Below are 26,591 nucleotides of genomic sequence, written 5' to 3' on the forward strand. Positions count from 1 at the left end.
TACTGTGCATTCTGACGTACTGTGCATTCTGACGTACTGTGTATTCTGACGTATTGTGCGTTCTGACATACTGTGCATTCTGATGTACTGTGAGTTCTGACGTACTGTGAGTTCTGACGTACTGTGAGTTCTGATGTACTGTGAGTTCTGATGTACTGTGCTTTCTGAGGTACTGTGAGTTCTGAAATACTGTGCATTCTGACGTACTGTGCATTCTGACGTAATGTAATTTCTGACATACTGTGCATTCTGACGTACTGTGCATTCTGACATACTGTAAGTTCTGACGTACTTTGAGTTCTGACATACTGTGCATTCTGACGTACTGTGAATTCTGACATACTGTGAGTTCTGACATACTGTCAGTTCTGACATACTGTGCATTCTGACGTACTGTGAGTTCTGACATACTGTGCTTTCTGACGTACTGTGAGTTCTGACGTACTGTGAGTTCTGACGTACTTTGAGTTCTGACGTACTGTGCACTCTGACGTACTGTGAGTTCTGACGGACTTTGTGTTCTGACATACTGTGCATTCTGACGTACTGTGTGTTCTGACATACTTTGCATGCTGATGTACTGTGCATTCTGACGTACTGTGCATTTTGACGTACTGTGCATTGTGATGGACTGTGAGTTCTGACGTACTGTCCATTCTGACGTACTGTGCATTCTGATGTACTGTGCATGCTGACGTACTGTGCATTCTGACGTACTGTGCATTCTGACGTACTGTGCATTGTGATGTACTGCGAGTTCTGATGAACTGTGCATTCTGATGTACTGTGCATTCTGATGTACTGTGCATTCTGATGTACTGTGCATGCTGATGTACTGTGCATTCTGACGTACTGTGCATTCTGACGTACTGTGCATTGTGATGTACTGTGAGTTCTGACGAACTGTGCATTCTGATGTACTGTGCATGCTGACGTACTGTGCATTCTGACGTACTGTGCATTCTGACGTACTGTGCATTCTGACATACTGTGCATTCTGATGTACTGTGCATTCTGATGTACTGTGCATGCTGACGTACTGTGCATTCTGACGTACTGTGCATTCTGACGTACTGTGTATTCTGACGTATTGTGCGTTCTGACATACTGTGCATTCTGATGTACTGTGAGTTCTGACGTACTGTGAGTTCTGATGTACTGTGAGTTCTGATGTACTGTGCTTTCTGAGGTACTGTGAGTTCTGAAATACTGTGCATTCTGACGTACTGTGCATTCTGAAATACTGTAATTTCTGACATACTGTGCATCCTGACGTACTGTGCATTCTGACATACTGTGAGTTCTGACATACTGTGCATTCTGACATACTGTGAGTTCTGACATACTGTGCTTTCTGACGTGCTGTCCATTCTGACGTACTGTGAGTTCTGACGTACTGTGAGTTCTGACGTACTGTGCTTTCTGACATACTGAGTTCTGACATACTGTGCATTCTGACGTAGTGTGAGTTCTGACATACTGTGAGTTCTGACATACTGTGAGTGCTGACATACTGAGAGTTCTGACATACTGTGCATTCTGACGTTCTGTGAGTTCTGATGTACTGTGCATTCTGACGTACTGTGGGGGGTCTGACATACTGTGAGTTCTGACATACTGTGAGTTCTGACATACTGAGAGTTCTGACATACTGTGCATTCTGACGTTCTGTGAGTTCTGATGTACTGTGCATTCTGACGTACTGTGAGTTCTGACATATTGTGAGTTCTGACGTACTGTGCATTCTGATGTACTGCGAGTTCTGACGTACTGTGCTTTCTGACGTACTGTGAGTTCTGACGTACTGTGAGTTCTGATGTACTGTGCATTGTGACGTACTGTGAGTTCTGACATACTGTGCGTTCTGACGTACTGTGAGTTCTGACATACTGTGCATTCTGACGTACTGTGAGTTCTGACATACTGTGCATTCTGACGTACTGTGAGTTCTGACGTACTGTGCATTCTGATGTACTGTGAGTTCTGACATACTGTGCAATCTGACGTATTGTGAGTTCTGACATACTGTGCAATCTGACGTATTGTGAGTTCTGACATACTGTCAGTTCTGACATACTGTGCAATCTGACGTATTGTGAGTTCTGACACACTGTGCATTCTGACGTACTGTGAGTTCTGACGTACTGTGCATTCTGACGTACTGTGCATTCTGACGTACTGTGCATTCTGACATAGTGTGAGTTCTGACGTACTTTGAGTTCTGACATAGTGTGCATTCTGACATACTGTGAGTTGTGACATACTGTGCATTCTGACGTACTGTGAGTTCTGATTTACTTTGAGTTCTGACGTACTGTGCATTGTGGTGTACTGTGAGTTCTGACGTACTGTGAGTTCTGACGTACTGTGAGTTTTGTCGCACTGTGCGTTTTGTCGCACTGTGCTTTCTGACGTACTGCGAGTTCTGATGTACTGTGAGTTCTGACGTACTGTGCTTTCTGACGTACTGTGAGTTCTGATGTACTGTGAGTTCTGACGTACTGTGAGCTCTGACGTACTGTGCTTTATGACGTACTGTGCATTCTGACGCACTGTGAGTTCTGACATACTGTGAGTTCTGACGTACTGTGAGTTCTGACGTACTGTGAGTTCTGATGTGCTGTGTGTTCTGACGTACTGTGAGTTCTGACGTACTGTGATTTCTGACGTACTGTGCTTTCTGACGTACTGTGAGTTCTGACGTACTGTGAGTTCTGACGTACTGTGCGTTCTGACGTACTGTGAGTTCTGACATAGTGTGAGTTCTGACGTACTTTGAGTTCTGACATACTATGAGTTCTGACGTACTGTGCATTCTGACGTACTGTGCATTCTGACATACTGTGCAATCTGACGTAGTGTGAGTTCTGACGTACTTTGAGTTCTGAGATACTGTGCATTCTGATGTACTGTGCATTCTGATGTACTGTGAGTTCTGACATACTGTGCATTCTGACGTACTGTGAGTTCTGACGTACTGTGCATTCTGACATACTGTGCATTCTGACATAGTGTGAGTTCTGACGTACTTTGAGTTCTGACATACTATGAGTTCTGACGTACTGTGCATTCTGACATACTGTGCATTCTGACATACTGTGCATTCTGACATACTGTGAGTTCTGACGTACTGTGCATTCTGATGTACTGTGAGTTCTGACATACTGTGCATTCTGACGTACTGTGCTTTCTGACGTACTGTGCTTTCTGACGTACTGTGAGTTCTGACGTATTGTGCTTTCTGACGTACTGTGAGTTCTGACGTATTGTGCTTTCTGACGTACTGTGAGTTCTGACGTATTGTGCTTTCTGACGTACTGTGCTTTCTGACGTACTGTCAAAGATTAAACCTTACTATTATTGGTTCACGAGTTTTGAAACAGTGACCACTATATTCGTCATGGGTGTCTGTCTGTCTGTCTCTCTGTCCGCAGCATAACTACCCGATGATATCATCCAATCTTAATGAAACTTGGGTGGGAGGTTGATATCATGATCTAGTTGTGTCCTGCCTAGAGTGGGCATATTGCGCCCATTGTGGGCGGAGCCACGCCCGAAAAAGATGTATTTTCAGGGGGTAATCGAGTTCAAGCTACATCTTCTCCAAGGGGTTGGGTGGAATCTGACAGGGGTTTCGGTATTTGGTTAGGCCAATGTCATGTGTCTAGCCCCACGGAGCTCGATTTTTCATTTTCGCCCCAAGGTCAAGGTCACAAGGTCACGAAATTTAGAAAAGTCGATTTTTGATGGTTTCATTACATTGTTCGCTTCCTGATAGGGTGAAATGTCGTACATGATCTTATATTATCACATACATCATGAATACAAGTTTTCCAACAAATTTCAGAATCTTCGACCTTTGACCTTTAAAGGTCAAATATTCAAAGTTGTCGGAATCGAACCGAATTTTCGGTATTGTGTAGCGAACTCACCTCATAACTGATTATACATTATTTTTTTAAATCTCATTTCAAGGTCAGTAACCTTCGTTTTGACATTTCCAGGCCAGCACCACACACAATTACGTACAGCTGGCTCTTCCAGGCCTGCGCATGCAGCGCATTGGGGCCCTTTTTAAATAGGCATGCACACCGCATGTCGGGGGCCGACACCTGCCACGTGGGCCCCCGACCCCCCAGTCCGGGCCTGTTTCGGTTATAGGCCGTCCTTTGTCATTGAATACCGCTCGCTCGTGAACCATCGTCGTCTCCTGACTTGTTCAAGCTATGATTAGATTTTTCGGGGTCCTGTAGCAGCATCATTTTGCCTGTCATTTTATGATATGTAAATATGCCTGAGCTCTCGTTGTTCGAGGGTTTTCCAAAACCGGCTGCAACCGGAAGTGAGACGAGCGGGTTTGGTTGGTTGTGGTTGGCAGGAAGGATTGACGAGGATTACAAATGCCTCGGATGTCTTTTCCTTCCATGCTAAAGTCCCTCATCGTCAATAACACCCAAAAAAAACAAAGCCAATGGAAATCTGATGCAACAAACCTGGGCAGTGTATAATCAGCAGAGACCTATAGGCCTAATGTTTTTGGCCCATCAGGAAACAAGATGGCGGCTATATAATTTTGTCTTGGTGGCATGGTGGGTGGAGCCAAGTGACAGAATTGGGTGTAGTCTGCAAGATGTTTGAGCAATGGGTGCACATTTCAAAAATCGACACACAAGAACTACAACAACAACAACAGCAACAACATCATAGGAAAACAACACTGAAATGAATGTTTGCATGAATTTGTCACAAAGATTTGCTGCTCGTATTCAAATAAGTACAAAATCAATAACACTAACAATAGAACATGAAAGTAGAGTTTTTAAATGATTCACGTGAATTTATGTTTATTCTTCAGTCAGGATTAAATGATGGGGATGACTTTGATGGAGCATGGTGCAGTCTCTTCTATGACATCTATCAGTGGATACAACTCGATGCCCTCCAACTGACTAAGTTTACAGGTGTCATTACGCAAGGCCGCAACTCCATTTGGTCGTGAGTATTGCATGATAAGGGGTATTCATTTTGACTTGCTTTATCCTATCCTCGTGCTTAAGGTGCACAAACTGAGAGGTAAGGGCTCTTAACTGCATGCAATTTTAATGGATGCTTTTGCGAGGCTTAACTATCAAATTTTTGTTATGCCTCCGCCGACCTGGTGATGATGGCAGAGGATATTACAATTTCCTTTTTTTACCTGTGCAACACTGAGGTTAAAGCACTCTTTGCACGGGTAATTTTTTTTTCTATTTCCCTTCCTCCCCCTCCCCCAAAACGGAGGGGCCTGTGAAAGCCACCCCCCCCCCCCCACCCCCAAAGGATGTATATGTAGTATATCTTTCCCCTCCCTTTCCCCACCCCTTTCCACTCCCCCCATTCCCTTCCTCACCCCTCCCTCTCTTGCCTTCTCCCCCCCCACCCCCCCTCTAGTGATTGGCCGGATGCGGATCTTCATCGAAATGCAATGAGCTTGTTCTTCTGACGTACCCAATGCATCAACCAAGTTTTGTCATAATCCGTCAACAACTTTTTGAAATATCGTGCTGTTTTATTCGTTTTTGGCTGCATCCCTCAATTATAAAGAATCACTTTTAAAATTCTCATATCTGGATCAGGATATTTTTTAGTCGTTTAATTCTACAATTATTATCTGGGAGGCATGAAATATTATGCCCAGGCCGCCCTGATATGCTTTGTTATTTGGAATTTCTGCGCATGCACGCTGAGCAATCTGGGTTGGATTACGGCATTTTGGAAGTGCCATATTTGTCCTTGTCAAACACCCAACCTGCCCAACAAGTTTCGTCTGAACACGTTCATAAATTTTTGAGATATCCTGCTCACAGACAAAGAAACAGACAGACAGACAGACAGGTGTGAAAACATAACCTCCATCCACCATCAGTGGCAGAGGTAAAATGGATAGAGTGATCCACCAGAAAGGATCAATCAATCGGTGCTGAGGTTTCGGGCCTTACCCGTTGTCAGAGTAAAAAAGGATTTTCTTTTATGAGCGTTAAAGCTCGGAAGCGTCAGCACCTTGTGATCCTTTACAGTGATAAATACAACCACTTTTAGCATCGAACCAGCCTGGTGTTGGCCAAACGGTTAGGGTGCCGGCTTGGGATCCGAGGATCCTGAGTTTGAATCCCGGTCGATCATTGAATTAACGCCAGGGTGGTTGACTCAGCCTGTCATCCTTCCGAGGTCGGCAAATTGAGTACCAGTTCACTGGTAATTGGGGCACTACATCAGCAGCACAAATGTGCTTCCAAAGAAATGATGCAACCAACAACAACAACAAGCCTCTAACCAGACATCAGCTCATTTGGGGGGTTGTATTAATCCACCATCATCACTCAACTTTGAATTATTTACTAAATTATACACACTTTACCATCTCCACAACCCGACATATCACCTTTTTTTTTTTTTTTGTATACAAGATCGAGGCTCGTGTAAGAGCTAACATCAATCACAAAAAACAACAACGAACGGACACACAAAACATACAAAAAAGGGAGCGGGAGATAAATGGGGAGACAGAGGTAAGCCCACAAGTACAACAGCAGATAACAGGGACAACGGTGTTCTAAAACTTGTGACTGGTAGTGTGTGTATATATATATATATATATATATATATATATATATATATATATATATATATATATATATATATATATATATATATATATATATATATATATGTTATATATAGTATGTATACATACAGGTATATTCAGTCTGGTCCTCCACCCGATCGGTCACCAAATTAGTGATGGATGGTCCATGGAGACCCACTTTAACCACAAGGAAAACTGAATAGATGTTTTCTTTGGTTTCAGATATACAGCAACTCTAATGAGATCTGTCACTTACAGTTGGATTGTCTATCTGAAAGGATGGGTGCCGAGCAACGCACCAAAGACAAACCGCTGTGGTTTTAAAACCTAACAAGGATTTCACGCCAATTTCCAACGGCCACAAGTTTTAACTGCACCACGGGTCTTAGACCAAATCACGAACCGCGTACCAGGCCGACACGCCAGTGATAAGAATCAGATATATTGAGGATAAATGGGATGGATGGGGAGAACAAGAAATCAAGCATGCAATCAATAATTCACATATTTATATTCCCACAGGCATACGATCAATGGTTTATGCGATACCTTTATCTCTCACACGACAGATAATCACAGGGCCAGGTCCCAAGACACGAAAGAGCAACCTTGTCACCACCTATGCTTATGTGGAGCTGGGGTTAGTGAGGGGGGGGGGAGCTTTCATGAGCGAGCGTGGGGGAGATGGCCGAACAGAGCGCATTGGCTTTGTGGTGTCTTGGGGCTCTGTTTTGTCCAGCGCCTCTGAACCCCATCTGACTTTCTCCGTAGTGCACCCTGAGCTACTTGTTCCGAACTTAACTTCTCTATTCTCCGAGCTCACGACTACTCAAACCAACCGTCTAGGACCAGCACTCTGACTCAACTCTCTCGTCCATGTTGGATCGAAACTGGGCAGATGTATCCCTTTAAATATGAATCACGGTTGCGTATTTCTCAAATTTCCATCGGAAATGCGCGTATCACAGTGTTTGTCACTCACCGCAAACACGCTACAACCCTTCAAATACACACCGGCTGTTGTGATGTAAAACTGATGGCTCGGTGAAGGACATCTCAACCTGAGGTGTACTGGACCATTCGCCTGGCCAAAAGCTATGGTGGGAGTCTATTTTTTGTACCGGTAGGTGGGATTATATCCGATTAGTCTAAAGATGATTAGGTGTTGTGAATATCTGACTATTTGATCAATAATATGTGATGTAACAAGGAAATACAATACGGAAGTGGTGGCTCCATTTACTGCTTTGTCAACAATTCAAATCTTTTATGTGCAAAATCGCAATGAAAATCTTGTAATATTCTGTTAACCTCAAGTTATATACCGATTACTTGGATGCAAAAATGTTCACTTCCCATGTCACTGGATAAAAGTTACAAAGTAACCTCAGTAATAATGACTTTAATCGTTTATTTCCTTTTCCCCACCCCGCAGGAGTCACTGGGTAACAAAATATCGAGTTTACTTCAGTAATGACACACTAAGTTGGAAAACTTATCAAGAAGGAGGTTATGATGTGGTATGCTATGCTCGTTTTATTACTTCACTTGAAAACCAAAGTCTACATTTCATTTGCAGTTGTTTTTCCCATCCATATCTAGTAAATACGTGAAGATGGACGACCATCTTGAATAGTTTCATGATGACTCGTGTGATGTGCATGCATGGGGGGAGTTAGTGGAGAGGGAGGAGTACGCTAGCTCCCTTCGGCCTGCTTTTTCCTCAAACAAACAAAAATCTTAAACCAACTAGAACCGCACTCAGTAGAAAGCATACCTCCACCTGGTTGGCCATATCTCTCAATGGTGAAGAATCACTTAAAAAAATTATACGAGCTGATCCCGATCCGGATCTTCATCGAAATCGAATCGATTCTTCCTTGTCACGCACACAACCTGTCCAACAAGTTTCGTGCAAATCGATCCAGAACTCTTTGAGATATCCTGCTATGTATCGTTTTTGGCCCTATCTCCCAATGGTGAAGAATCACTTGAAAAATTAAATAATTCTCATATCCGAATCCATATTCACATCTTCACCAAAATCGAATAGATCGTCCTTGTCAGACACCCAACCTGTCCACCAAGTTTCGTCCAAATACATCCATAACTTTTTGAGATATCCCGCAATGTATAGTTTTTGGTCCTATCTCCCAATGGTGAAGAATCACTTAAAAAATTAAATAATTCTCATATCCGAATCCATATTCAGATATTCCCCAAAATCGAATCTATTTATCCTTGTCAGACACCAAACCGGTCCACCAAGTGTCGTCCAAATCCATCCACAACGTTTTGAGATAACCTGCTATATACTGTATCGTTTTTGGCCCGATCACTCAATGGTGAAGAATCACTTAAAATTCTAGTAGCCGGATCCGAATCCGGATCTTCACGAAAATCGAATAATTTCGTCCTTGTCACATACGATACATCTCTGCCAAATTTCGTCCGAATCTGTCGACAACTTTTTGAGATATTTTTCTCACAAACGGACAGACAGACAGACAGACAGACAAACAGGGGTGAAAACATAACCTCCATCCACCTTTGGTGGCAGAGGTAATAATAAATGTTTTTTGTATTTGTACAGTCCTTGCAAAAATTTTTTATTTGTACAGTCCTGGTGTTGAAGATTTCGGCCCCTAGTTTGCACATATACATTATATTGAAACAAAGAAAAAACCAAATTGAGCTGAATTAGACAAGGAGACATGAGGTAGTGTGTGGAATGGTGGCGCGCAGTCGGTTCTTCACTTGGGCAGCAGCACAAACCCCAACTCTTACAAACCACCATCTCACTTTATCATGCACTCCACTGCTACTCCCTCATTGCCCCCTGACTATTTAGAGTTTGTTGTTTTTTGAATTTGCAATCTTTAATTGCTAAAAAGTAGATCGTTATACTGATTACATCTGTGTTCTGTTCCCTCTGTTTCTATGACCTCACAATGTTCATAAATTTTGTATTCAATATCCCTCTGACTTTGTTTTTGAAAATTGAAATTTTTGAATTACTCCCATCATTGAATCCCTCACTCAATTGAAATATTGAATACAAAATTTTTGAAAATTTTCTATTTTACAAATTTTGTATTTTGTAAAATTTTGTATTCAATAATAGTATATGTGCCATTGTGCCAGTTCAAGTTGTACAATGGCTTTAACAAAGCCATAATATGAGCTCATCCTATCTTATCACCTTTAACGGTTTACTTTTTACAGGCGGGGCTACCAGTTAGAATATGAAAGAGCAGGAACAACAACTGACATGTGCATAGTAGAAGAACACTACTGCTTCCACTTAGGCCTGACATTTCACAGGGATCCTGCACCGCATCAGGATGATGAATGTGGCATGATCCAGCACATTTCGAGACACCCTGACGTGGCTTCATAAAGCCTGAGAGGGATTGGCCTGGGCCACCGCAGCCCCAAATATGCCCAATGGGAAAAAGCTACAAAATTAAACACACAACTTCCCAGAAGCAGGAATAACATGTTTGAAAAAATATAAATTTCTTATTTGCTAATATAATTTGTTTAATCAAAATAGAATAATATAACGATTTTAAATTGACAGATGCACTAATTTGTGGCCAAATCTAATAGGACACATTAACTTACAGACAGCAATGAAAATAAGTCACATTTCCAAGCATCTATAAAGTCAATTTAATACCGAGCCAACATGTTTATTATTTGGTACTGTATGTACACACCGACAGAACCATTCAGTTTGCAAAATATTCCAAAACTTTCCAAAATTTTCCAAATTTTCCAAAACTTTCCAAATTTTCCAACTGGGCTGCAGAAGATGTTACAAATATTGTACCAATCTTTCAAATGATGATACAAGCATTAAAATTGGCATGTATGTACCTTTGACCATGTACAAAAAGAAGAACCCAGTAGATAATTGTTATATTCAAAATGGCGGCCAAAAGCCAAGATGGCTGCCGATTTCAAGTGTTCGTGAGTATCAATCGCAAAACTTACACTAGTTTCTAAAAAATGTTTTCCAAAAATACTTTTATTAAGTTGAAATAGTAGAAATACATTTACCTTAATACTTTAAACAAAAATTAAAGCAATCACAAACTAAATTAAAAAAGACGGATTTGGATCTTAGCATTATTTATACAATGGTAGTATATCATAATATGAATGATATTCTGAGCTATCATGACATTTTAATCATGTACTAATAATGCAATATTTTGCATTAGAAATAATATTTTGTGCAGGCAAATGTTCATATTAAGGTAAGCATGGGCATGTACAACATGATGTGCATGACAGTCCAGACCATTTGCATATGCATCTCCTGCTGCACTCAGTCTTGTATCCGCATTTATTAAGAGCTTTGCACACTTCAGCTATTGGACTGTTATTGCTCCAGTGCAGATACCAAGTCCCATCAGCTCCTTTTCTCCATCCCCAGCTGCTTGTAGATGGCAAGTTTGCATGGGGCACAAGAGCTTGGCCAAAAATGTAGCCCGCCTGTTAAGAAGCCCATAGCGCACGCTGAAGCAATGCAGCCGGTGTAGGTGATACCATCGTATGATCAATTGTGAGTAAACAATGTGCGTCTTGCTGCGTCTACACTTGAATCAGAACTGGATCCGTCATATGCAACACAGTGAACTTTTCGATAACAGATAGATCACTTGATTCCAACTTTCCCGCCCACTACTGAGCTTCACAAAAATAGCTGTAGCCTCGGGGAAAACGGAACAAGTTTGCAACAATGTTTTCTTCCATTTTGCTTTGAACCCAGAAACATTGTCACAGCCACTGAATGCGTGAAAAACAGCAGGCCTCTGCTATTTTCTTTGCTCAGTTGTTCATCTAAGGTAAGGATAAGCATCCACCTTCTTTTTTTGGCCTGCCTAAGCGTTACCCAGAGTTCATCTAATCCATCCCTTTGGAGTTTATCAAAGACTGCTGCAGCTATCACAACAATGTCTAAGCCATTGAAAGAATAGCAGCGCTTTCCATGGCATTGTGTTTTACAGCATGGTGTACATGAACAAACAGCCTCACATGGGCCTCCTTGTGGTTACATGGTAGGGCACTATCTATATCTTAATCAGCCTCAAGGTTTGTAACAGCTGCGTCTACTTTGGATGCAAAGGCTAAACCTTTGGGTACTCCTAGTTTTAGACTCTGTGCCAAATAAGGACACAGCTCCTTGTTTTCCTCGTTCTGTAGAAAACTTTGCCAGATGTTGGTATCTTGCCTTTACTGGGCACTCTCCGTCTGGCCCCCTGCCTTTTCATAGTCTGGCGTTGGATTTTAGGCTGTTTTCCTTGTATACATCAAAGACAACATCAGTTCTCTTGTGCTTACTAGTATAAATATTGACCTTGCCAACAAAGTCTTTCCTGAAACAAACAACAAAGTCCTGAAAAATGTATTATTTTGGCTTCAGAGCATGTGGAGGGCATGAACCATCAATGGCGATAGACTCTACTTGCGGCTGGACTGACTGGGTTGGTGCAATAGCTTCTAGACAGGTCATCAGTTCTGCTTTTTGAGTCTTGTAAAAATCTCCATTTGCACTGATAGATGCTGGAAATGCCTGGTTTTTCATACTGGAAAAATTCATCCAGGTCTACTTGGTGAGTTTGACATGAAATGAACAAGTTTGATAACAACTTGTAATCTTGCTTCAACGTGTTCTTTTTGCTCTTCTGTTTGACTTTGCTCGTCCCAAACAAGGTAAAGTTGTTTCTTTTCACCGGGGAGTAGAAGTTCTGCAAATACTGTCTGAAATCTTCAAATCCTCCTTTAGGGAGGTAATAGTTCAGCATGTCTGTAATTTGCCTGCAGGGCATATTCTTTCAAATGCAGAATATTGCATTATTAGTACATGATTAAAGAATGTAATGATAGCTATGAATACCATTCATATTACGATAATACTGCCATTGTAATGCGAAGATCCGAGTCCACCATTTTAAAGTTTTTTTGTTATTGCTTTAATTGTTATTTAAAGTGTGAATGTAAATGTAATTCTACTATTTCAACACAATAAAAGTATTTTGAGAACATATTTTTTAGAAACTAGTGTGACTTTTGCCATCGGTACTTGCAAACACTTGAAATCGGCAACCATCTTGTATTTTGGCTGCCATTTTGAATATTTCAATGGTCGATTGGGGTTCCTCTCTTCCCGTGTAGTCTAAGGTTTATACATGCCAGATTTCATGCTTGTATCCTCATTTGAAAGGTTGTTACACTTATCTTCTACACGAGTTCGATTGCATAAATATATAGATGCTTTAAAATGGAACGAAAAAAAATTACAAATCACATTGTCATAATCTCTGATGTAGCATAAATAAAATAAATAAAGTTACATGTTTGTTGGATTTAATATTGCCCCATGTCAAGGGAATGAGCCATGTTACATAATTATTTTGAAGCAGAAAACCAAATAATGAGTCCCATTCAGATGCTGATTTCTCATAGGGGAATACTTGGCTCAAAAACAATCATTATTTTAATGTTATTTGGACATTTCAAAACGTGTCCTGCTGAACAAAGTCAAAACGTGTCCTGCTGAACAAAGTCAAAACTGAGTTGCAATGATTTTTATTCTTCTGGAATCGCTCAATGATGACATGTGCGTAACTTCAATAATTATTTACCATACAAAACACAATGTCAGTTTGTGTGTTTGTTCAGATGTCTGTCCCCTTTCACAAGGGCAGGTTTTAAAGACAAATCTTTTATCACGAATATGTGTTCACTGCGGTCTATTTTTGAGGATAAAAAAACAAATTTTTTTTCCATAAAAGAGTAATTATGTCTCTTCAATTGGAATTGTAGACGGTGGCTTGCAAACTGAGCCTCAAGGGCGGTGTACAAAAAAAAAACGAAAAAAAAAACAATAAATACAAGGTGCAAGGAGGTGAAATTCACTGCACGTGATGTGCAACACGCGCACAGTAAAAAGAGTGTTCATTTACATCCGTAGGATGTCTAATCTATATTATAAAAGGAGCCGTTTCTGTCTGTTTGTCTGTCGTGTTATAACTTGAGAATGGATTAACGGATTTCAACAAATCCAACTTCGGTGGATTTGGGTAACTCCCGGGAGTGTTTGTGATCCAAATTTTTTTTCTTAATGGGTACATGGACGCGCATGTCAAAACTGCAAATGGCAACACGTTGGTTATCTCTACACGGAGAGCAGGATCTCCCAGGAGTCCTTTTTTTCTTCTCCCATAGATTAGCCATCACAACAAACATTGATATTTCCATCAGCGAAGCAACGGGTCTTATATTCTAGTAAATAAAGAAGATATAAGCACACCTGACACTAGGCCGAGGCTTCAGACTTTGGTACGCTCACGAGGCTGCACAGTCGAATAAACTGTTCTAACTTGTCATTTTTGATGGGCTTTTTACTTGTTTAATAATAACGTCAGTCATGCAGGGTCCTGTGATTGTGCCCCTGTCATGCCATTGAAAAAACGCCAGGTAGGTTGACTCAGTCTGTCATCCTTCCAAGGACGGCAAAATGAGTACCGTACCTTATTACCAGGTTACTGGTAATAGGGAACTGCATCAGCAGCACAGCCACACTTCCAGAAGTGATACAACCAGCAGCCATAGGCTGCAAATGAAATAACACCAATAATCCATATTCTCTGGAATTCCACCACATTCTATGAATCAAGTAAACATTTATTCTACAGAAACATGTTGAATAATATCCACCATTTTCTTTGCTTGTTGATCTATATTAATACAACTCTTCTTACTTGCTAATCTAGTCAAGTGAATACATCTAATCTACAATTGTTAGCCTGAAATGTTTCAGACAATGAATGGCCTTGTGAATGCAGTAACTTATTTAGTTGAAAAGTTGTGCTGGGAACTGTGCTGATATGTCAGGTATGGGTGTGCCAATTTGCTTGCTGTAGGCATGCCAATGTGTATAAATAATCAGTAGATGGCTCTCGCCATCAGATGGCTAGATGGCTCTCGCCATCAGCTCTCGAAAGACCCGATAAGTCGAAATAAGATAAATATATCTTATTATAATAAAGCAAACGTATTTGGTTATGTATGTCATTGTGGCGGACACGAAAGCCCACTGGTGTGGTGACATCATTCCGCGCACCAAGTGGGCGGCGGCCACGCCCGAGAGAGAGGCGTGGCCTCAAGATATACACGGGGCGCGCAGCCCGGAGCAGCTCAGTGCTGCAGTTTGAGTACTTTCAATAAAGACTCTTTTATGAACCGCGTTGTCCGCTTGCTCCTTGCGTAAGCATTAGCGCGCGCAGCATCGCGCTTCATCATTATGTATGTTTATATGCGACGAAAACGTCTTCTTCTTCTTGAAAAAAAATTACCACCCTCTTAATTAACCCTCTTAATTGCGTTAAGACTGCTGAGACCCCTCAGACCTTTGATGACCCTTTAATTCCCCCAAGACACTTCAGACCACCAAGACCCCTGAAGACCAAAAATACCCTGAAGACCCCCAAACACCCAAAAAAGACTTCTCCTTCTCCCTCCTTTTGCTTTAAATATTTCCCTATTGATTCTTGTCTTTCTGCAATTGTTGTTTTCATGTATTGTTATGCATTATGTTTGCCACTCTGTCAAAGCGCCTTTGGGCTTCTGGAAAAGCGCTATACAAAATAAATGAATTATTATTATTATTATTAAAATACCCTTCAAGGCCCTGAAGCTCAAAAAGACCCTGAACACCCCGAAGACCCAAAACATCCCGAAGACCCAAAACACCCCGAAGACCCAAAACACCCTGAAGACCCAAAACACCCCGAAGACACAAAACACCCCGAAGACCCAAAACACCCCGAAGACCCAAAACACCCCGAAGACCCAAAACATCCCGAAGACCCAAAACACCCCGAAGACCCAAAACACCCCGAAGACCCAAAACACCCCGAAGACCCAAAACACGCTGAAGACCCAAAACACCCCGAAGACCCAAAATACCATTAAAGGCCCAGAGGTTCCAAAAGACCCTGAAGACCCAAATGGCCCTGAGGACCCCGAAGACCCAAAAGACACCAAAGACCCTTAAGACCCAAAGTCTCTGAAGACCCTGAAGACCCAAAACACCTCAAAGACCCAAAATACCCTTAAAGGCCCAGGGGATCCAAAAGACCCTGAAGACCCAAATGGCCCTGAAGACCCAAACACCATGAAACCCAAAATACACCGAAATGGTCATAGATGCCTACCCCTCTGAAATAATGTGTGGTGAGGCGCGCGGAGCGCGCTGAGTTACGCTCGTACAGTCACGTGAAAAAGTAAGTACACCCCATGTATAGTTTTGACTTTTTCAACATATTTCAACATACAGCTATTTGATCTTCATTTCAACAATATTGATAGATAAAGGTGATATAACATAACAAATATCATGAAACATTTACATTTTGTAGTCCATTGTATAATTTAAATAAACATAAATGCAAATTTCGCATGTGGAAAAAGTAAGTACACCCCTACATTTATCACTACTTCAACAACCTAAAATTAGAATCAGGTGCACCAGCTCAGGTGCAAATGATAAGAACATCGTTAGAGAGGATCTTGGAGGAACCTGTCTTATTTAAACCTCAGACATTTAGTTTGGTTTGCTCTTTGTTGTTGAAGTTTGCGGTGTCACCATGCCTAGATCAAAAGAGCGCTCTGAGGCCTTCAGAAAAAAGGTTATAGATGCCTACGAGTCTGGGAAGGGATTTAAAAAGATCTCCAAACAATTTGAAGTCAATCATTCGACTGTCCGGAAGATGGTCTATAAGTGGAGAAGATTCCAAACAACTGCCAACTTGTTCAGGCCAGGCTGCCCCAGCAAGCTCAGCCCGAGAGCAGACCGCAAGATGCTGAAATAAGTTTCTAAGAACCCCAGAATGTCATCACGGGACCTACAGGTAGCTCTTGCCACTGTTGATGTCAAAGTGCACGAGTCTACCATTAGAAAGAGGCTGCACAAATTTGATCTACATGGGAGGTGTGCCAGGAGGAAACCCTTGCTGTCCAGAAAGAACATCAGGGCAAGACTAAAGTTTGCCAATGAACACCTTCACAAAGACCAGCACTTCTGGAACAATGTTCTCTGGACAGATGAGTCAAAGGTAGAGCTATTTGGCCACAGTACCAGAATACATGTTTGGCGAAAACCAAAGACAGCATTTGACCACAAGAACCTGATACCAACTGTAAAGCATGGTGGTGGAAATATTACGGTTTGGGGCAGCTTTGCTGCATCAGGGCCTGGGCAGCTCAACATCATAGAATCCACTATGAATTCTTCACTGTACCAGAGGGTGCTTGAGGATATTGTGAGGCCATCTGTCGGAAAGTTGAAGCTCAACCGAAGGTGGACCTTGCAACATGACAATGACCCTAAACATACCAGTAAATCCACCAAGGAATGGCTGAAAAGAAAGAAATGGAGGGTTCTGGAATGGCCAAGTCAAAGCCCGGATCGAAATCCCATCGTGATGTTGTGGGGGGATTTGAAACGAGCTGTGCATGCAAGAAACCCCTCAACCATCGCACAGCTGAAAGAATTCTGCATGGAGGAGTGGGCAAAAATTTCTCCCAGTCGATGTCAGAGACTGGTAGACAGTTATAAGAAACGCCTACTTGAGGTTGTTTCTGCCAAAGGGGGCAATACTACCTATTAGAGCCAAGGGTGTACTTACTTTTTCCACATGCGAGATTTGCATTTATGTTTATTTAAATTATACAATGGACTCCAAAATGTAAATGTTTCATGATGTTTGTTATATTATATCACCTTCATCTATCAATATTGTTGAAATGAAGATCAAATTGCTGTATGTTGAAATATGTTGAAAAAGTCAAAACTTTACATGGGGTGTACTTACTTTTTCACGTGACTGTAGATAAAATAAAATAGATCAGATAAATCCAAAGACTGTGTTGGAATCGCTGTGATAATAAAGTATTACATGGTTTGCCTGATATCCTGATATATTTTTTATGAAATTGTAATTATTTTGTCTCAGTAATCAGCACACATCCTTTGTCTGAACCTGACTGATTTAAATGTTTTATTTTTACAGTACTTCTCAGGAAATAAAGACCAAGAAACTCCAGTACAAAATACATTCACCAACCCTGTGGTTGCTCGTTTTATTCGAATAAATCCACAAAACTGGTACCACAATGGAAGTCTTTGCTTAAGGATGGAGGTGCTGGGTTGTCCTCTGAAAGGTACAGAAACAAACTTGATTCTCTATATTTCAGTGCTCGCTGATTTGAAGTTACTATTAATAATGAAACAACTAATAAAGGGGATAATTAAGTTCAGATTTGCATAAGTAACTAGAACGGGCACTCGGTAGAGCGCATACCTTCGCCGCAGCTACTGTTCTGTACTTGGCATGGGAGTGTAGGGAACAGAACAACAAAAATACGATTTTGACCTTTTCGTGACCTTGACCTTGACCTTTGACCCGATTGCTCCCAAAATCTAATCAAATGTGTCCCGTATAATAACCAATCATCCCACCAAATTTCATGCAATTCGGTTGAATACTTTTTGAGTTATGCGAATAACATACACACACACACACACACAGACATACAAATAAATACACAGCGATCAAAACATAACCTTCCGCTTTTGCGAAGGTAATAAATGTATGGTCACTTATACCATGCGTTGTGAACACATCAAATATCAGATTAAGAGATATGGACGTTTTCTTCCCCCAACTGGGTGTTAGCCCGTCTGGGGCATTATATTTCGGGTGCCATCCATCTGTCCAGAGCCTCCACTTGAAAATGACTAAGATGCATTTTTCATATGTGGCAGATGCATGCAATAACATCTGGCCATGAGGCACGTTAAAATATTTTGGGATTGAAGGCATTAGTCATAGTGCACAAGATTGTATTTCCCAATTTTGGCAATTAAAAAAAGGATTACAGGAAAGAAGAGAAAATTACTACCCCGCACACGCGAAGTGAAAAGTGGGGTTACATAATTGGTTCATGCTCGTCTGTCCACAATCATCAATTTATGATGGAGAAAAACTAAATTTAAATTGGATGTTAAATTTTGAACATGGACCAGAACATGAATGGGAAAATAAAAATTCCGTTCAACAGTACTTTGTGTCTGAATTCCCACTCCCACTCCTCCCACTCCACCCCTTCCCCTCCCTCTTCCAACCCCTTCCCCTCCCTCTTCCAACCCTCCATCCATCTCGACTCCCAGCCCCCTCCCAGAGAGTAATCACTCAAGCAAGCACTCCAATGAAATGGTTGAAGAATACATTGTTTATTTTATAACCTTAACATTGTTTTGAATGTCAATTTGTAATTTAATTTTCAAAAACGATGTCCGCTGTGATAAAAAGTCAATTACACTGCATTGTGACTTTCACCATGGCATACAAACATTGATTGATTAGGAATGGCTGGCTTTTATTTCAATGCCGCAAGGCTCTCTGTACGCCACGTGGCCAGACAGCAGCGGTGAACGAAGGAGCCTTTGTGTAATCCATAATGCTATACGGAACTTAGATGATATACTTTAATTAGTCCGTGAGAGGCCATCAGTGAAAGTTGCATCATATAATGCTTAAAATTGCTCCAAGCTCCTAATTTGAAAACTGTAACACATATAATAGTGATGTATACAGTGATTTGTAGGAATGAAGATCAGACATTCGATGATGTGAGTGAAAAAACAATTTTTTAGCGCTTAATTGTGCCAAAACCGTTGCGGCCTGTTCCAAGGTAAGGCGTTTTTGAGCAGGCCAAAACTTAAGACCCCTGCGAGGGATAGTGGGTTGACCAAGGATAAAGCCTGATTTTGTGATAATTTAATAAGCCAGTTAATTATCTTCAAAAGGGATGTTTAAATTCACCGAAATACCCGATTTTCATTCATGCACTCAATGTGAGTTCCCTTAATATGCCTGCAAAGTTTTGGGCCGCTAGGTTTCATGGTTTTGGAGTTATGGAGGAGACACACTAACTAACTGACATGCTGAGACGCTGACACTATTTTATTATCATAGATTTGTGCCAGTAATTTTATTGCTATTTTATGTATTTTTAATATGAATATGCATTTTGTTGATGATTCACAGAATACTCGTCACCTGCTGCAAGGAAAGAGATACGTTCAGCAGATCAGCTGGACTTCAAACATCACAATTACAAAGAAATGAGAAAGGTTAGACAAAGCAAGTTTTAATATGTTTAAAATTTGGTGTCTAAGTTAGCACATAATTCATTGAATTTCTGGCTGCCCAAAAGGAAACATAGAAATAAATGTTATAAACCCATAATTTTGGTGATCTGGCTGATAAAAATACAAACTCTAAATGCCTATGTTTATTTTCTTGAATAGTCAGATTTGTCACTTAAAACGAGCTAATTTGCTATGCTTGTAGAGCTAATTACTGCACTTAGGTGAGGTCAAGATAAGGACAGTTTACATTCACTCCATTTTTGTTTTGCTTTGGACATGCAAAGTCATAATAAAGAAATCTATTTTGCAATCAGCAGTTGCACTGTGATCGGATATCCACCAGTCTGAATAGCTTATTACCTTTGGCCCAAGTTGTTAAGACCTCCACTGCCTGATTAGCTCCATCAGTGGCATGGCAACCACACCAGTGTGTGGTTCTGCTGAATCTTATTCCAGGCTATGACTTAGCCTTCCAAATAAATGACTCATGAATGAAATGAACTCATGAAATGAATGAAAATAAATGAAAATTTCCAAGTGATTTTATGTGGTGGCAGAGGTAGGATTGATTGTGCCCACCACCCCCTCCAGTATCAGCTATGGATTTCACTCAAAATTTGTAAGGCACTTGTATTTGTGAACTTTTTGTAAGATGCTTCATAATGTCCCCAGTTTTAACTTGTGTTTTCTTGTTTCTGTCACTTGTTGACATGAAAACACACCTTGCTACAATGCTTGACCTAGAAGAGGAGTATGTGGAACCATAGTATCCCTAACTTAAGGTTCATCTGTGAAAAAATTTAAAAGAAGCTAATTTCAACTGATTTGGGTAGATATGGGTATGGACAACTACCAAAAAAAAGTAAGGAGGGATAGGGGTTGGGGAAACCTTTTTATTAGAGGTCAAAGGTCATTGACCTCTGCCTAAATCATATAAAATTGTATTTCAGCAACAAAATATGGTATATAGATGATCTTGGTGTCAAAATGCACAGGATTACGAAAGAAGATGACATAGAATAATGACTGACCCATGGAACCAATTACTGACCTCCGAAAATGAGGTCAAAGGTCAAAAATAGACGTCTTATCACCAAAATATCATATCAAATATCATATTGGTAACAGTAACAGAATTATACCAAGATACAAACTAAATATGAAATGGATTCTTCACCACCAAAATACGAGGTTAATGGTCAAAATAAGCAGGGGGGGGGGTAAAGTTCATTAGTGTCAAATAGTTTGTGTATGTAAAGTATATGTGAATTTATAATCAACAATTTGCAGAATACTACTCACAACTTAGAACTTACAGTATCTATCGGCAACAACAAATTAATAATACTCAGTCTGTTTCCTCTTCATCGCTACCAATTTCTTCTTCTGCATCTATGCTATCTGTTCCATTGTCGCAATGCCCACAGCACACTCCACATGCAGATACACACGACATGTGAGCTTTCATGGAGCTGCATCTCATTGTTTGACATTGCCTCTCCCCTTCCTTGCAGTTGCAACAAATTACTTTCAGAAGGTTGTCTGGCGCGATACCAACAGATAGCATTTTTGGTCTGAGTTTTCTGTTGGAATCTAACTCCCATCCTCTTCCTTAGGGATCAAGAATAGAGATGTCAAGATGCTTCCATACCACAACTTGAATATGGACACGAAGGGAATGTTGAGCTGTTGCATCTTCCGTTGGTGGTAGGCGGTCAGGATCGATTTTGCCCTTGGCTGCTTACTTCTTGAACTTCATGTAGCGAGACTTTTCTAGGGGAGTATCCCCACAGCCATATGTGATCTGCATGGCTTTTAATCCAGCTGTTCGAATTATGGAGTCGGTTGAAGTGGGACTTGTGAATGCAGTAATGACACTGGCAGGAAATCTGCATTTGTAGAGAGCACATTTGGTATGTCCATGAATGCATGAAACAGTGTCGTTTCCAGACCAGCCATACTTGAAGAGGAACTCTTCTTTGTCTCCGATGTGTATGCTAGAGATGTTGTAAAGACCACCAAAATCTGCTTGTAAATAGAAATTAGTACAGTGGATAGGCCTATGATAGCAGAGCAATATAAAAATATCAGTGTCCTGGGCGACAACAACAACTGGGGATTTAACACTTGCGACCAAGTCCATTGCAGACCTAACAATCAGCGTGTCACCATCATCTTTTGCTTGGTGTACAGTGATATTGTGGCTTGCCATCTCTGCAGATATCATCATGATTAAGGCTCCTTTGTTCTTCTCATTTGCCAGGAAAACCTCTCTGTCACATGATATAGTCAATTCCGGTGTGACCCTCATGTCCGGAGAAACCTTCTTCCCAGCCATCCGCCGCATATGTTCATGGTCTTTCGTTGATGATTCCTCCCCGTAGCCATCAAACACTACAGTAGCATCCTTGAATTTGTTGTCAACATATCTGACATATGTATCAACTATAGTCTTGATGGTTGCACCGCTGGACCACTTTACCTGATGAAGTAGCCACCCTCCATCAACAACATGCATCTTGCTGTTTATGTCCACGTCAAGTATAATAGCTGTTTCCTTGAGCATCTTGCCAAATTCATGCTTTTTGGGTTTTCTCATCATGCGATCCATTGTGAAGAGAGATGTTGGGACCGGGGTCAGCTCAAATTTGAACATGTGTTCGATCCCTTCATCTCTCTCTGCCATGAAAATCAGTCTATTGAAAAGAAGGGTCTTTTCGATGTAGATCCTCTTGTCGCCTACCTTTACTTTCTTCTGAAGTTCAGCCAGATTTTTGCATTTCTTTGCTGTCTTCATGCTCTTAACCGGTGACTCATTATCAAGATCCTTTTGCATTTCATGGCCTATCCTCACTGCATCATCACAGTTGACAATTGACTTGTCGGTAGTTATTACTCCACTAGACAGCGAAGTAATGGTGTTGGGGTCTTTTACCTGAAATGAAAAATGAAATATTATTTTACATAGCTAAGATGATAAGTAAATGTTCCACAAATAGTAACTGAAATGTGGAATGATTTCTGTGCTACTATCAGTAAATGAAACAGATCTATACTAACCTCTATGAAGGGGTTATGAGTTGAAAACCATGCAGAAATCAACTTGACGTGCTGGCTGTCTTTCTCTAGACGCTTTGCCCCAAGGTCTGTGTGGGTCCTCTTACTCCGCTTTCCACCAATCATTTCTTCCATCAGGTCCCCCAGAAGCTTGAGATGTGAAAACGTACCAGCCCATACTTTCACAGAGCTCTCGTTGCGCATTCTTCCTCTTGTTAAGCCTCCATTTGACTTGGCTTTCCGCATGAGTGTCTCTTCGATTGTCTGGTCAGAAAATTGTCCAGAAAATTGCTCATCGCTGTAGCGTGTTGTGTGATTCCCCTTGTAGCATTTATTATGATAGACAGCCTCTTCCACTACAAGATCTGCCATTCCTTCCAAGCGTCCTTTCACAGCCATTCCAAGACTATCTTTTCTTTCACTTGCGATTCTCAGAAGTGATTTCTTTAGCGTCATAGTTGATGCTCGATGTATGGTCTGCTGTCTATCAGGATGTCTTTCATCAAAATGGATGTCCTCATTGCATATGAAACATCTTTCACTGTACGGAAATCGAGTAGAACCCTGGCCTGAAAACATTACATGAAAACATGGACAAAGTTAGTTGCCATCCCATGTAAATCACCATACTAACTTCAAACATTCAAAATTCAAACAAAATAACATAAAACAGGTATGGGCTTGGAATCTTAATGAAATTTACATGAATCAAGTAAAGAATTACTTTATCTTACCATCAACTTTGTCATCATTTACTGCTTGAGACACCTTTTGTCGCTTTGGTCTTGGCGCATGCTCTTGCTCCTCAACATCTGGCTCCTTTTGCATGAAAAGGGTTCGGCATCTACGATGGACTGTCATAGGAGTGTTGCTACTCCATTTTTGTTCCAATCGCTCCAATAATGAAGAGTTGTTGATAAGTCTACACTGCTCTATTAGATTCTCATATCCCTTTCTGTACAACCTCTGTAGCTTTCCTGCTTCTGAAAAGTCCTCACTACATATTTCACATATATCCATCCTGGTAATTTTGTTATTTTACAGTATTGTTCCAAAGGCCTCAGGGAACTTTTGGGACATCTCACTGCACTGGGGTAGTCAAGGTACATGTAGGCTAGCTAGGTTTTCTCAGTAATCACTCCTGAAACAAAGACAAAACAAAGACTTCATTCATGCAATATATAGTGTTTTAGTCTAGGGTCAATGACATTTGATCCCAAGAAAGGTAATTTCCCCCTCCCCCTCTGCTCTTGGAATAAATAATAACCCCCATATCCACCACGTAAGTTGAAATTAACCTCTTCGGTTTTTTTTTTGCTCATTTTTATATAATATGGTAATTTTCCTGTTATAAATATGACATTTTAGTGATAAAACAGCTTTTTTGACCTTTGACCTCATTTTCAGAGGTCAGGATTTGGTCCCAAGGGTCAATAATTATCTTGTGTCATCTTCTTTCGTAATCCTGTGCATTTTGACACCAAGATCATCTATATACCATATTTTGTTGCTGAAATACAATTTTATATGATTTAGGCAGAGGTCAATGACCTTTGACCTCTAATAAAAAGGTTTCCCCAACCCCTATCCCTCCTTACTTTTTTTTGGAAGTTGTCCATACCCATACCCACCAAAATCAGTTGAAACTAGCTTCTTTTAAATTTTTTCACAGATTGGCTAATATATGGCTAATTTAGGGTTACTACCAGGACTTATTTTTCTAGCAAAAAGGGTCTTCAGAAAGTATTCACACCCTTTGACTTTTTCACATATTCTTGACTTTTTCATATTTTGTTTTGTTACAGCCTGAATTTTAAACGAATTCAAATTTAATTTTATGTATTATCTTGCAATTAGTACATACCCAACCATAAGTAAATCAAATCAAAACATAGAAAAAACCCATCAAACCAAACCAAAAATAGCTAAAAAACCAAAGACAAACGTAATAAGAAGCAAGAATAAGAATACAATTACAAAATCAAATGAGGACGTATTATTGGAAGTATGACTTTCCACCACAAATCACAGTTTTCATTAAATTTTCCAAAAAGCTCAACATTTCTTTTAAGGGGAGTACTTTCTCGAAGCTTTTTGCTTCCTCACACATAAGTCACAAGTATAGTGTTCTCTGCTGAATCCCACCCACTGCATTCAGCATGAGACCGATAGGCAAAAAGTTCACCTCTGGTGTGATTGTGCACATTATCCAGTTACACAGTATTCCCCCAAATTAAAATGGACTCCGTTCATCTGACACCAGGAAGCAAAAGCAAAGAGTAAGCTAAATCAATCCATGCTTACAGTATTCTTCAGACACTACTGTTTAAAAAAAACTATGAAACAAAATGCAAAATAAACAGACAAGTGTACCCACCTGTTACCATATAAACACCTTCAAAAGTTAGATGAAAATGGCTTTATGGCAACCATCACTGCAACACTCCACCGATCTGGGCTTTATGGCAGAGTGGCCGGATGGAAGCCAAACAGTTCAATCTTGGTTTCATCAGACCACAGAATCTTGTTTCTCACAGTCCGAGAGTCCTTTAGGTGCTTTTTTGCAAACTCCAAGCGGGCTTTCATGTGTCTTTCACTGAGGAGAGGCTTCCGTCTGGCCACTCTGCCATAAAGCCCAGATCGGTGGAGTGTTGCAGTGATGGTTGTCCTTCTGGAAGTTTCTCCCATCTCCACACAGGATCTCTGAAGCTCTGCCAGAGTGACCATCGGGTTCTTGGTCACCTCTCTTAGTGAGGCCCTTCTCCCCCGATTGCTCAGTTTGGCCGGGGAGCCAGCTCTAGGAAGAGTCCTTGTTGTTCCAAACTTCTTCCGTTTAAGAATTATGGAGGCCACTGTGCTCTTGGGAACCTTCAATGCAGCAGGGATTTTTTTGTAGGCTTCCGCAGATCTGTGCCTCGACACAATCCTGTCTCTGAGCTCTGCAGGCAGTTCCTTTAACCTCATGGCTTGGTTTTTGCTCTGATATGCATTGTCAGTTGTGAGACCTTATATAGACAGGTGTGTGCCTTTCCAAATCATGTCCAATCAATTGAATTTAGCACAGGTGGGCTCCAATCAAGGTGTCGAAACATCTCAAAGATGCTCAAGAGAAATTGGAGGCACCTGAGCTAAATTTCAAGTGTTATAGCAAAGGGTATGAATACTTATGTAAGTAAATGTGATATTTCAGTTTTTTTTTTTCAATAAATTTGCAAAACTTTCCAAAATTCTGTTTTCTCTTTGTCATTATGGGGTATTGAGTGTAGATTGATGAGGGAAAAAATGAATTTAAACGATTTCAGCAAAAGGCTGCAACATAACAAAATGTCAAAAAAGTGAAGGGGTCTGAATACTTTCTGAATGCACTGTATAATACCAGGACTACAAATTCGACAAAATCGTGGCAATACTATCAAAGCTGTACTTGGTTCTGAGAATTTTTCTGTTAGCTTTGAGTGAATGCGATTCCTGAACAACCTATCTTGATAGGTATTTAATAAACTTCCTAAATTGATAAATGTGGGAAAATTACACACCCAGACCAGGAATCGAACCCAGGTCCAGGATCTAGCTCGCCCAGATAGCTCAGGTGGCAGAGCACTGGTACGGTTCCCCAGAGGACCTGGGTTCGTATTCCTCGTCTGGGCGTGTAATTTTCCCACATATATATCAATTTAA

The 26,591-nt window shown here is 40.8% G+C and overlaps 1 protein-coding gene across 2 annotated transcripts in view; it reads left to right on the forward strand.

Moving 5' to 3' along the window:
* LOC137423156 (putative carboxypeptidase X1) overlaps window positions 1-26,591 on the forward strand; it is a 73,183-nt gene that overhangs the window by 21,434 nt on the left and 25,158 nt on the right. For both annotated transcript variants that reach the window (XR_013622883.1, XM_068110001.2), the window contains exons 5-8: window positions 4,856-4,995; window positions 8,061-8,145; window positions 17,713-17,863; window positions 19,753-19,838. Coding sequence is in view for 1 of the 2 variants with exons in the window: in XM_068110001.2 (XP_067966102.2) it covers window positions 4,856-4,995; window positions 8,061-8,145; window positions 17,713-17,863; window positions 19,753-19,838 (462 nt within the window). In the remaining variant the exon portion in view is untranslated. The remainder of the gene's footprint in view (window positions 1-4,855; window positions 4,996-8,060; window positions 8,146-17,712; window positions 17,864-19,752; window positions 19,839-26,591) is intronic.

This window comes from Myxine glutinosa, chromosome 3 (genome assembly GCF_964187855.1).
Source record: "Myxine glutinosa chromosome 3, kmMyxGlut1.1, whole genome shotgun sequence".
In the NCBI taxonomy this organism is placed as follows: domain Eukaryota; kingdom Metazoa; phylum Chordata; class Myxini; order Myxiniformes; family Myxinidae; genus Myxine; species Myxine glutinosa.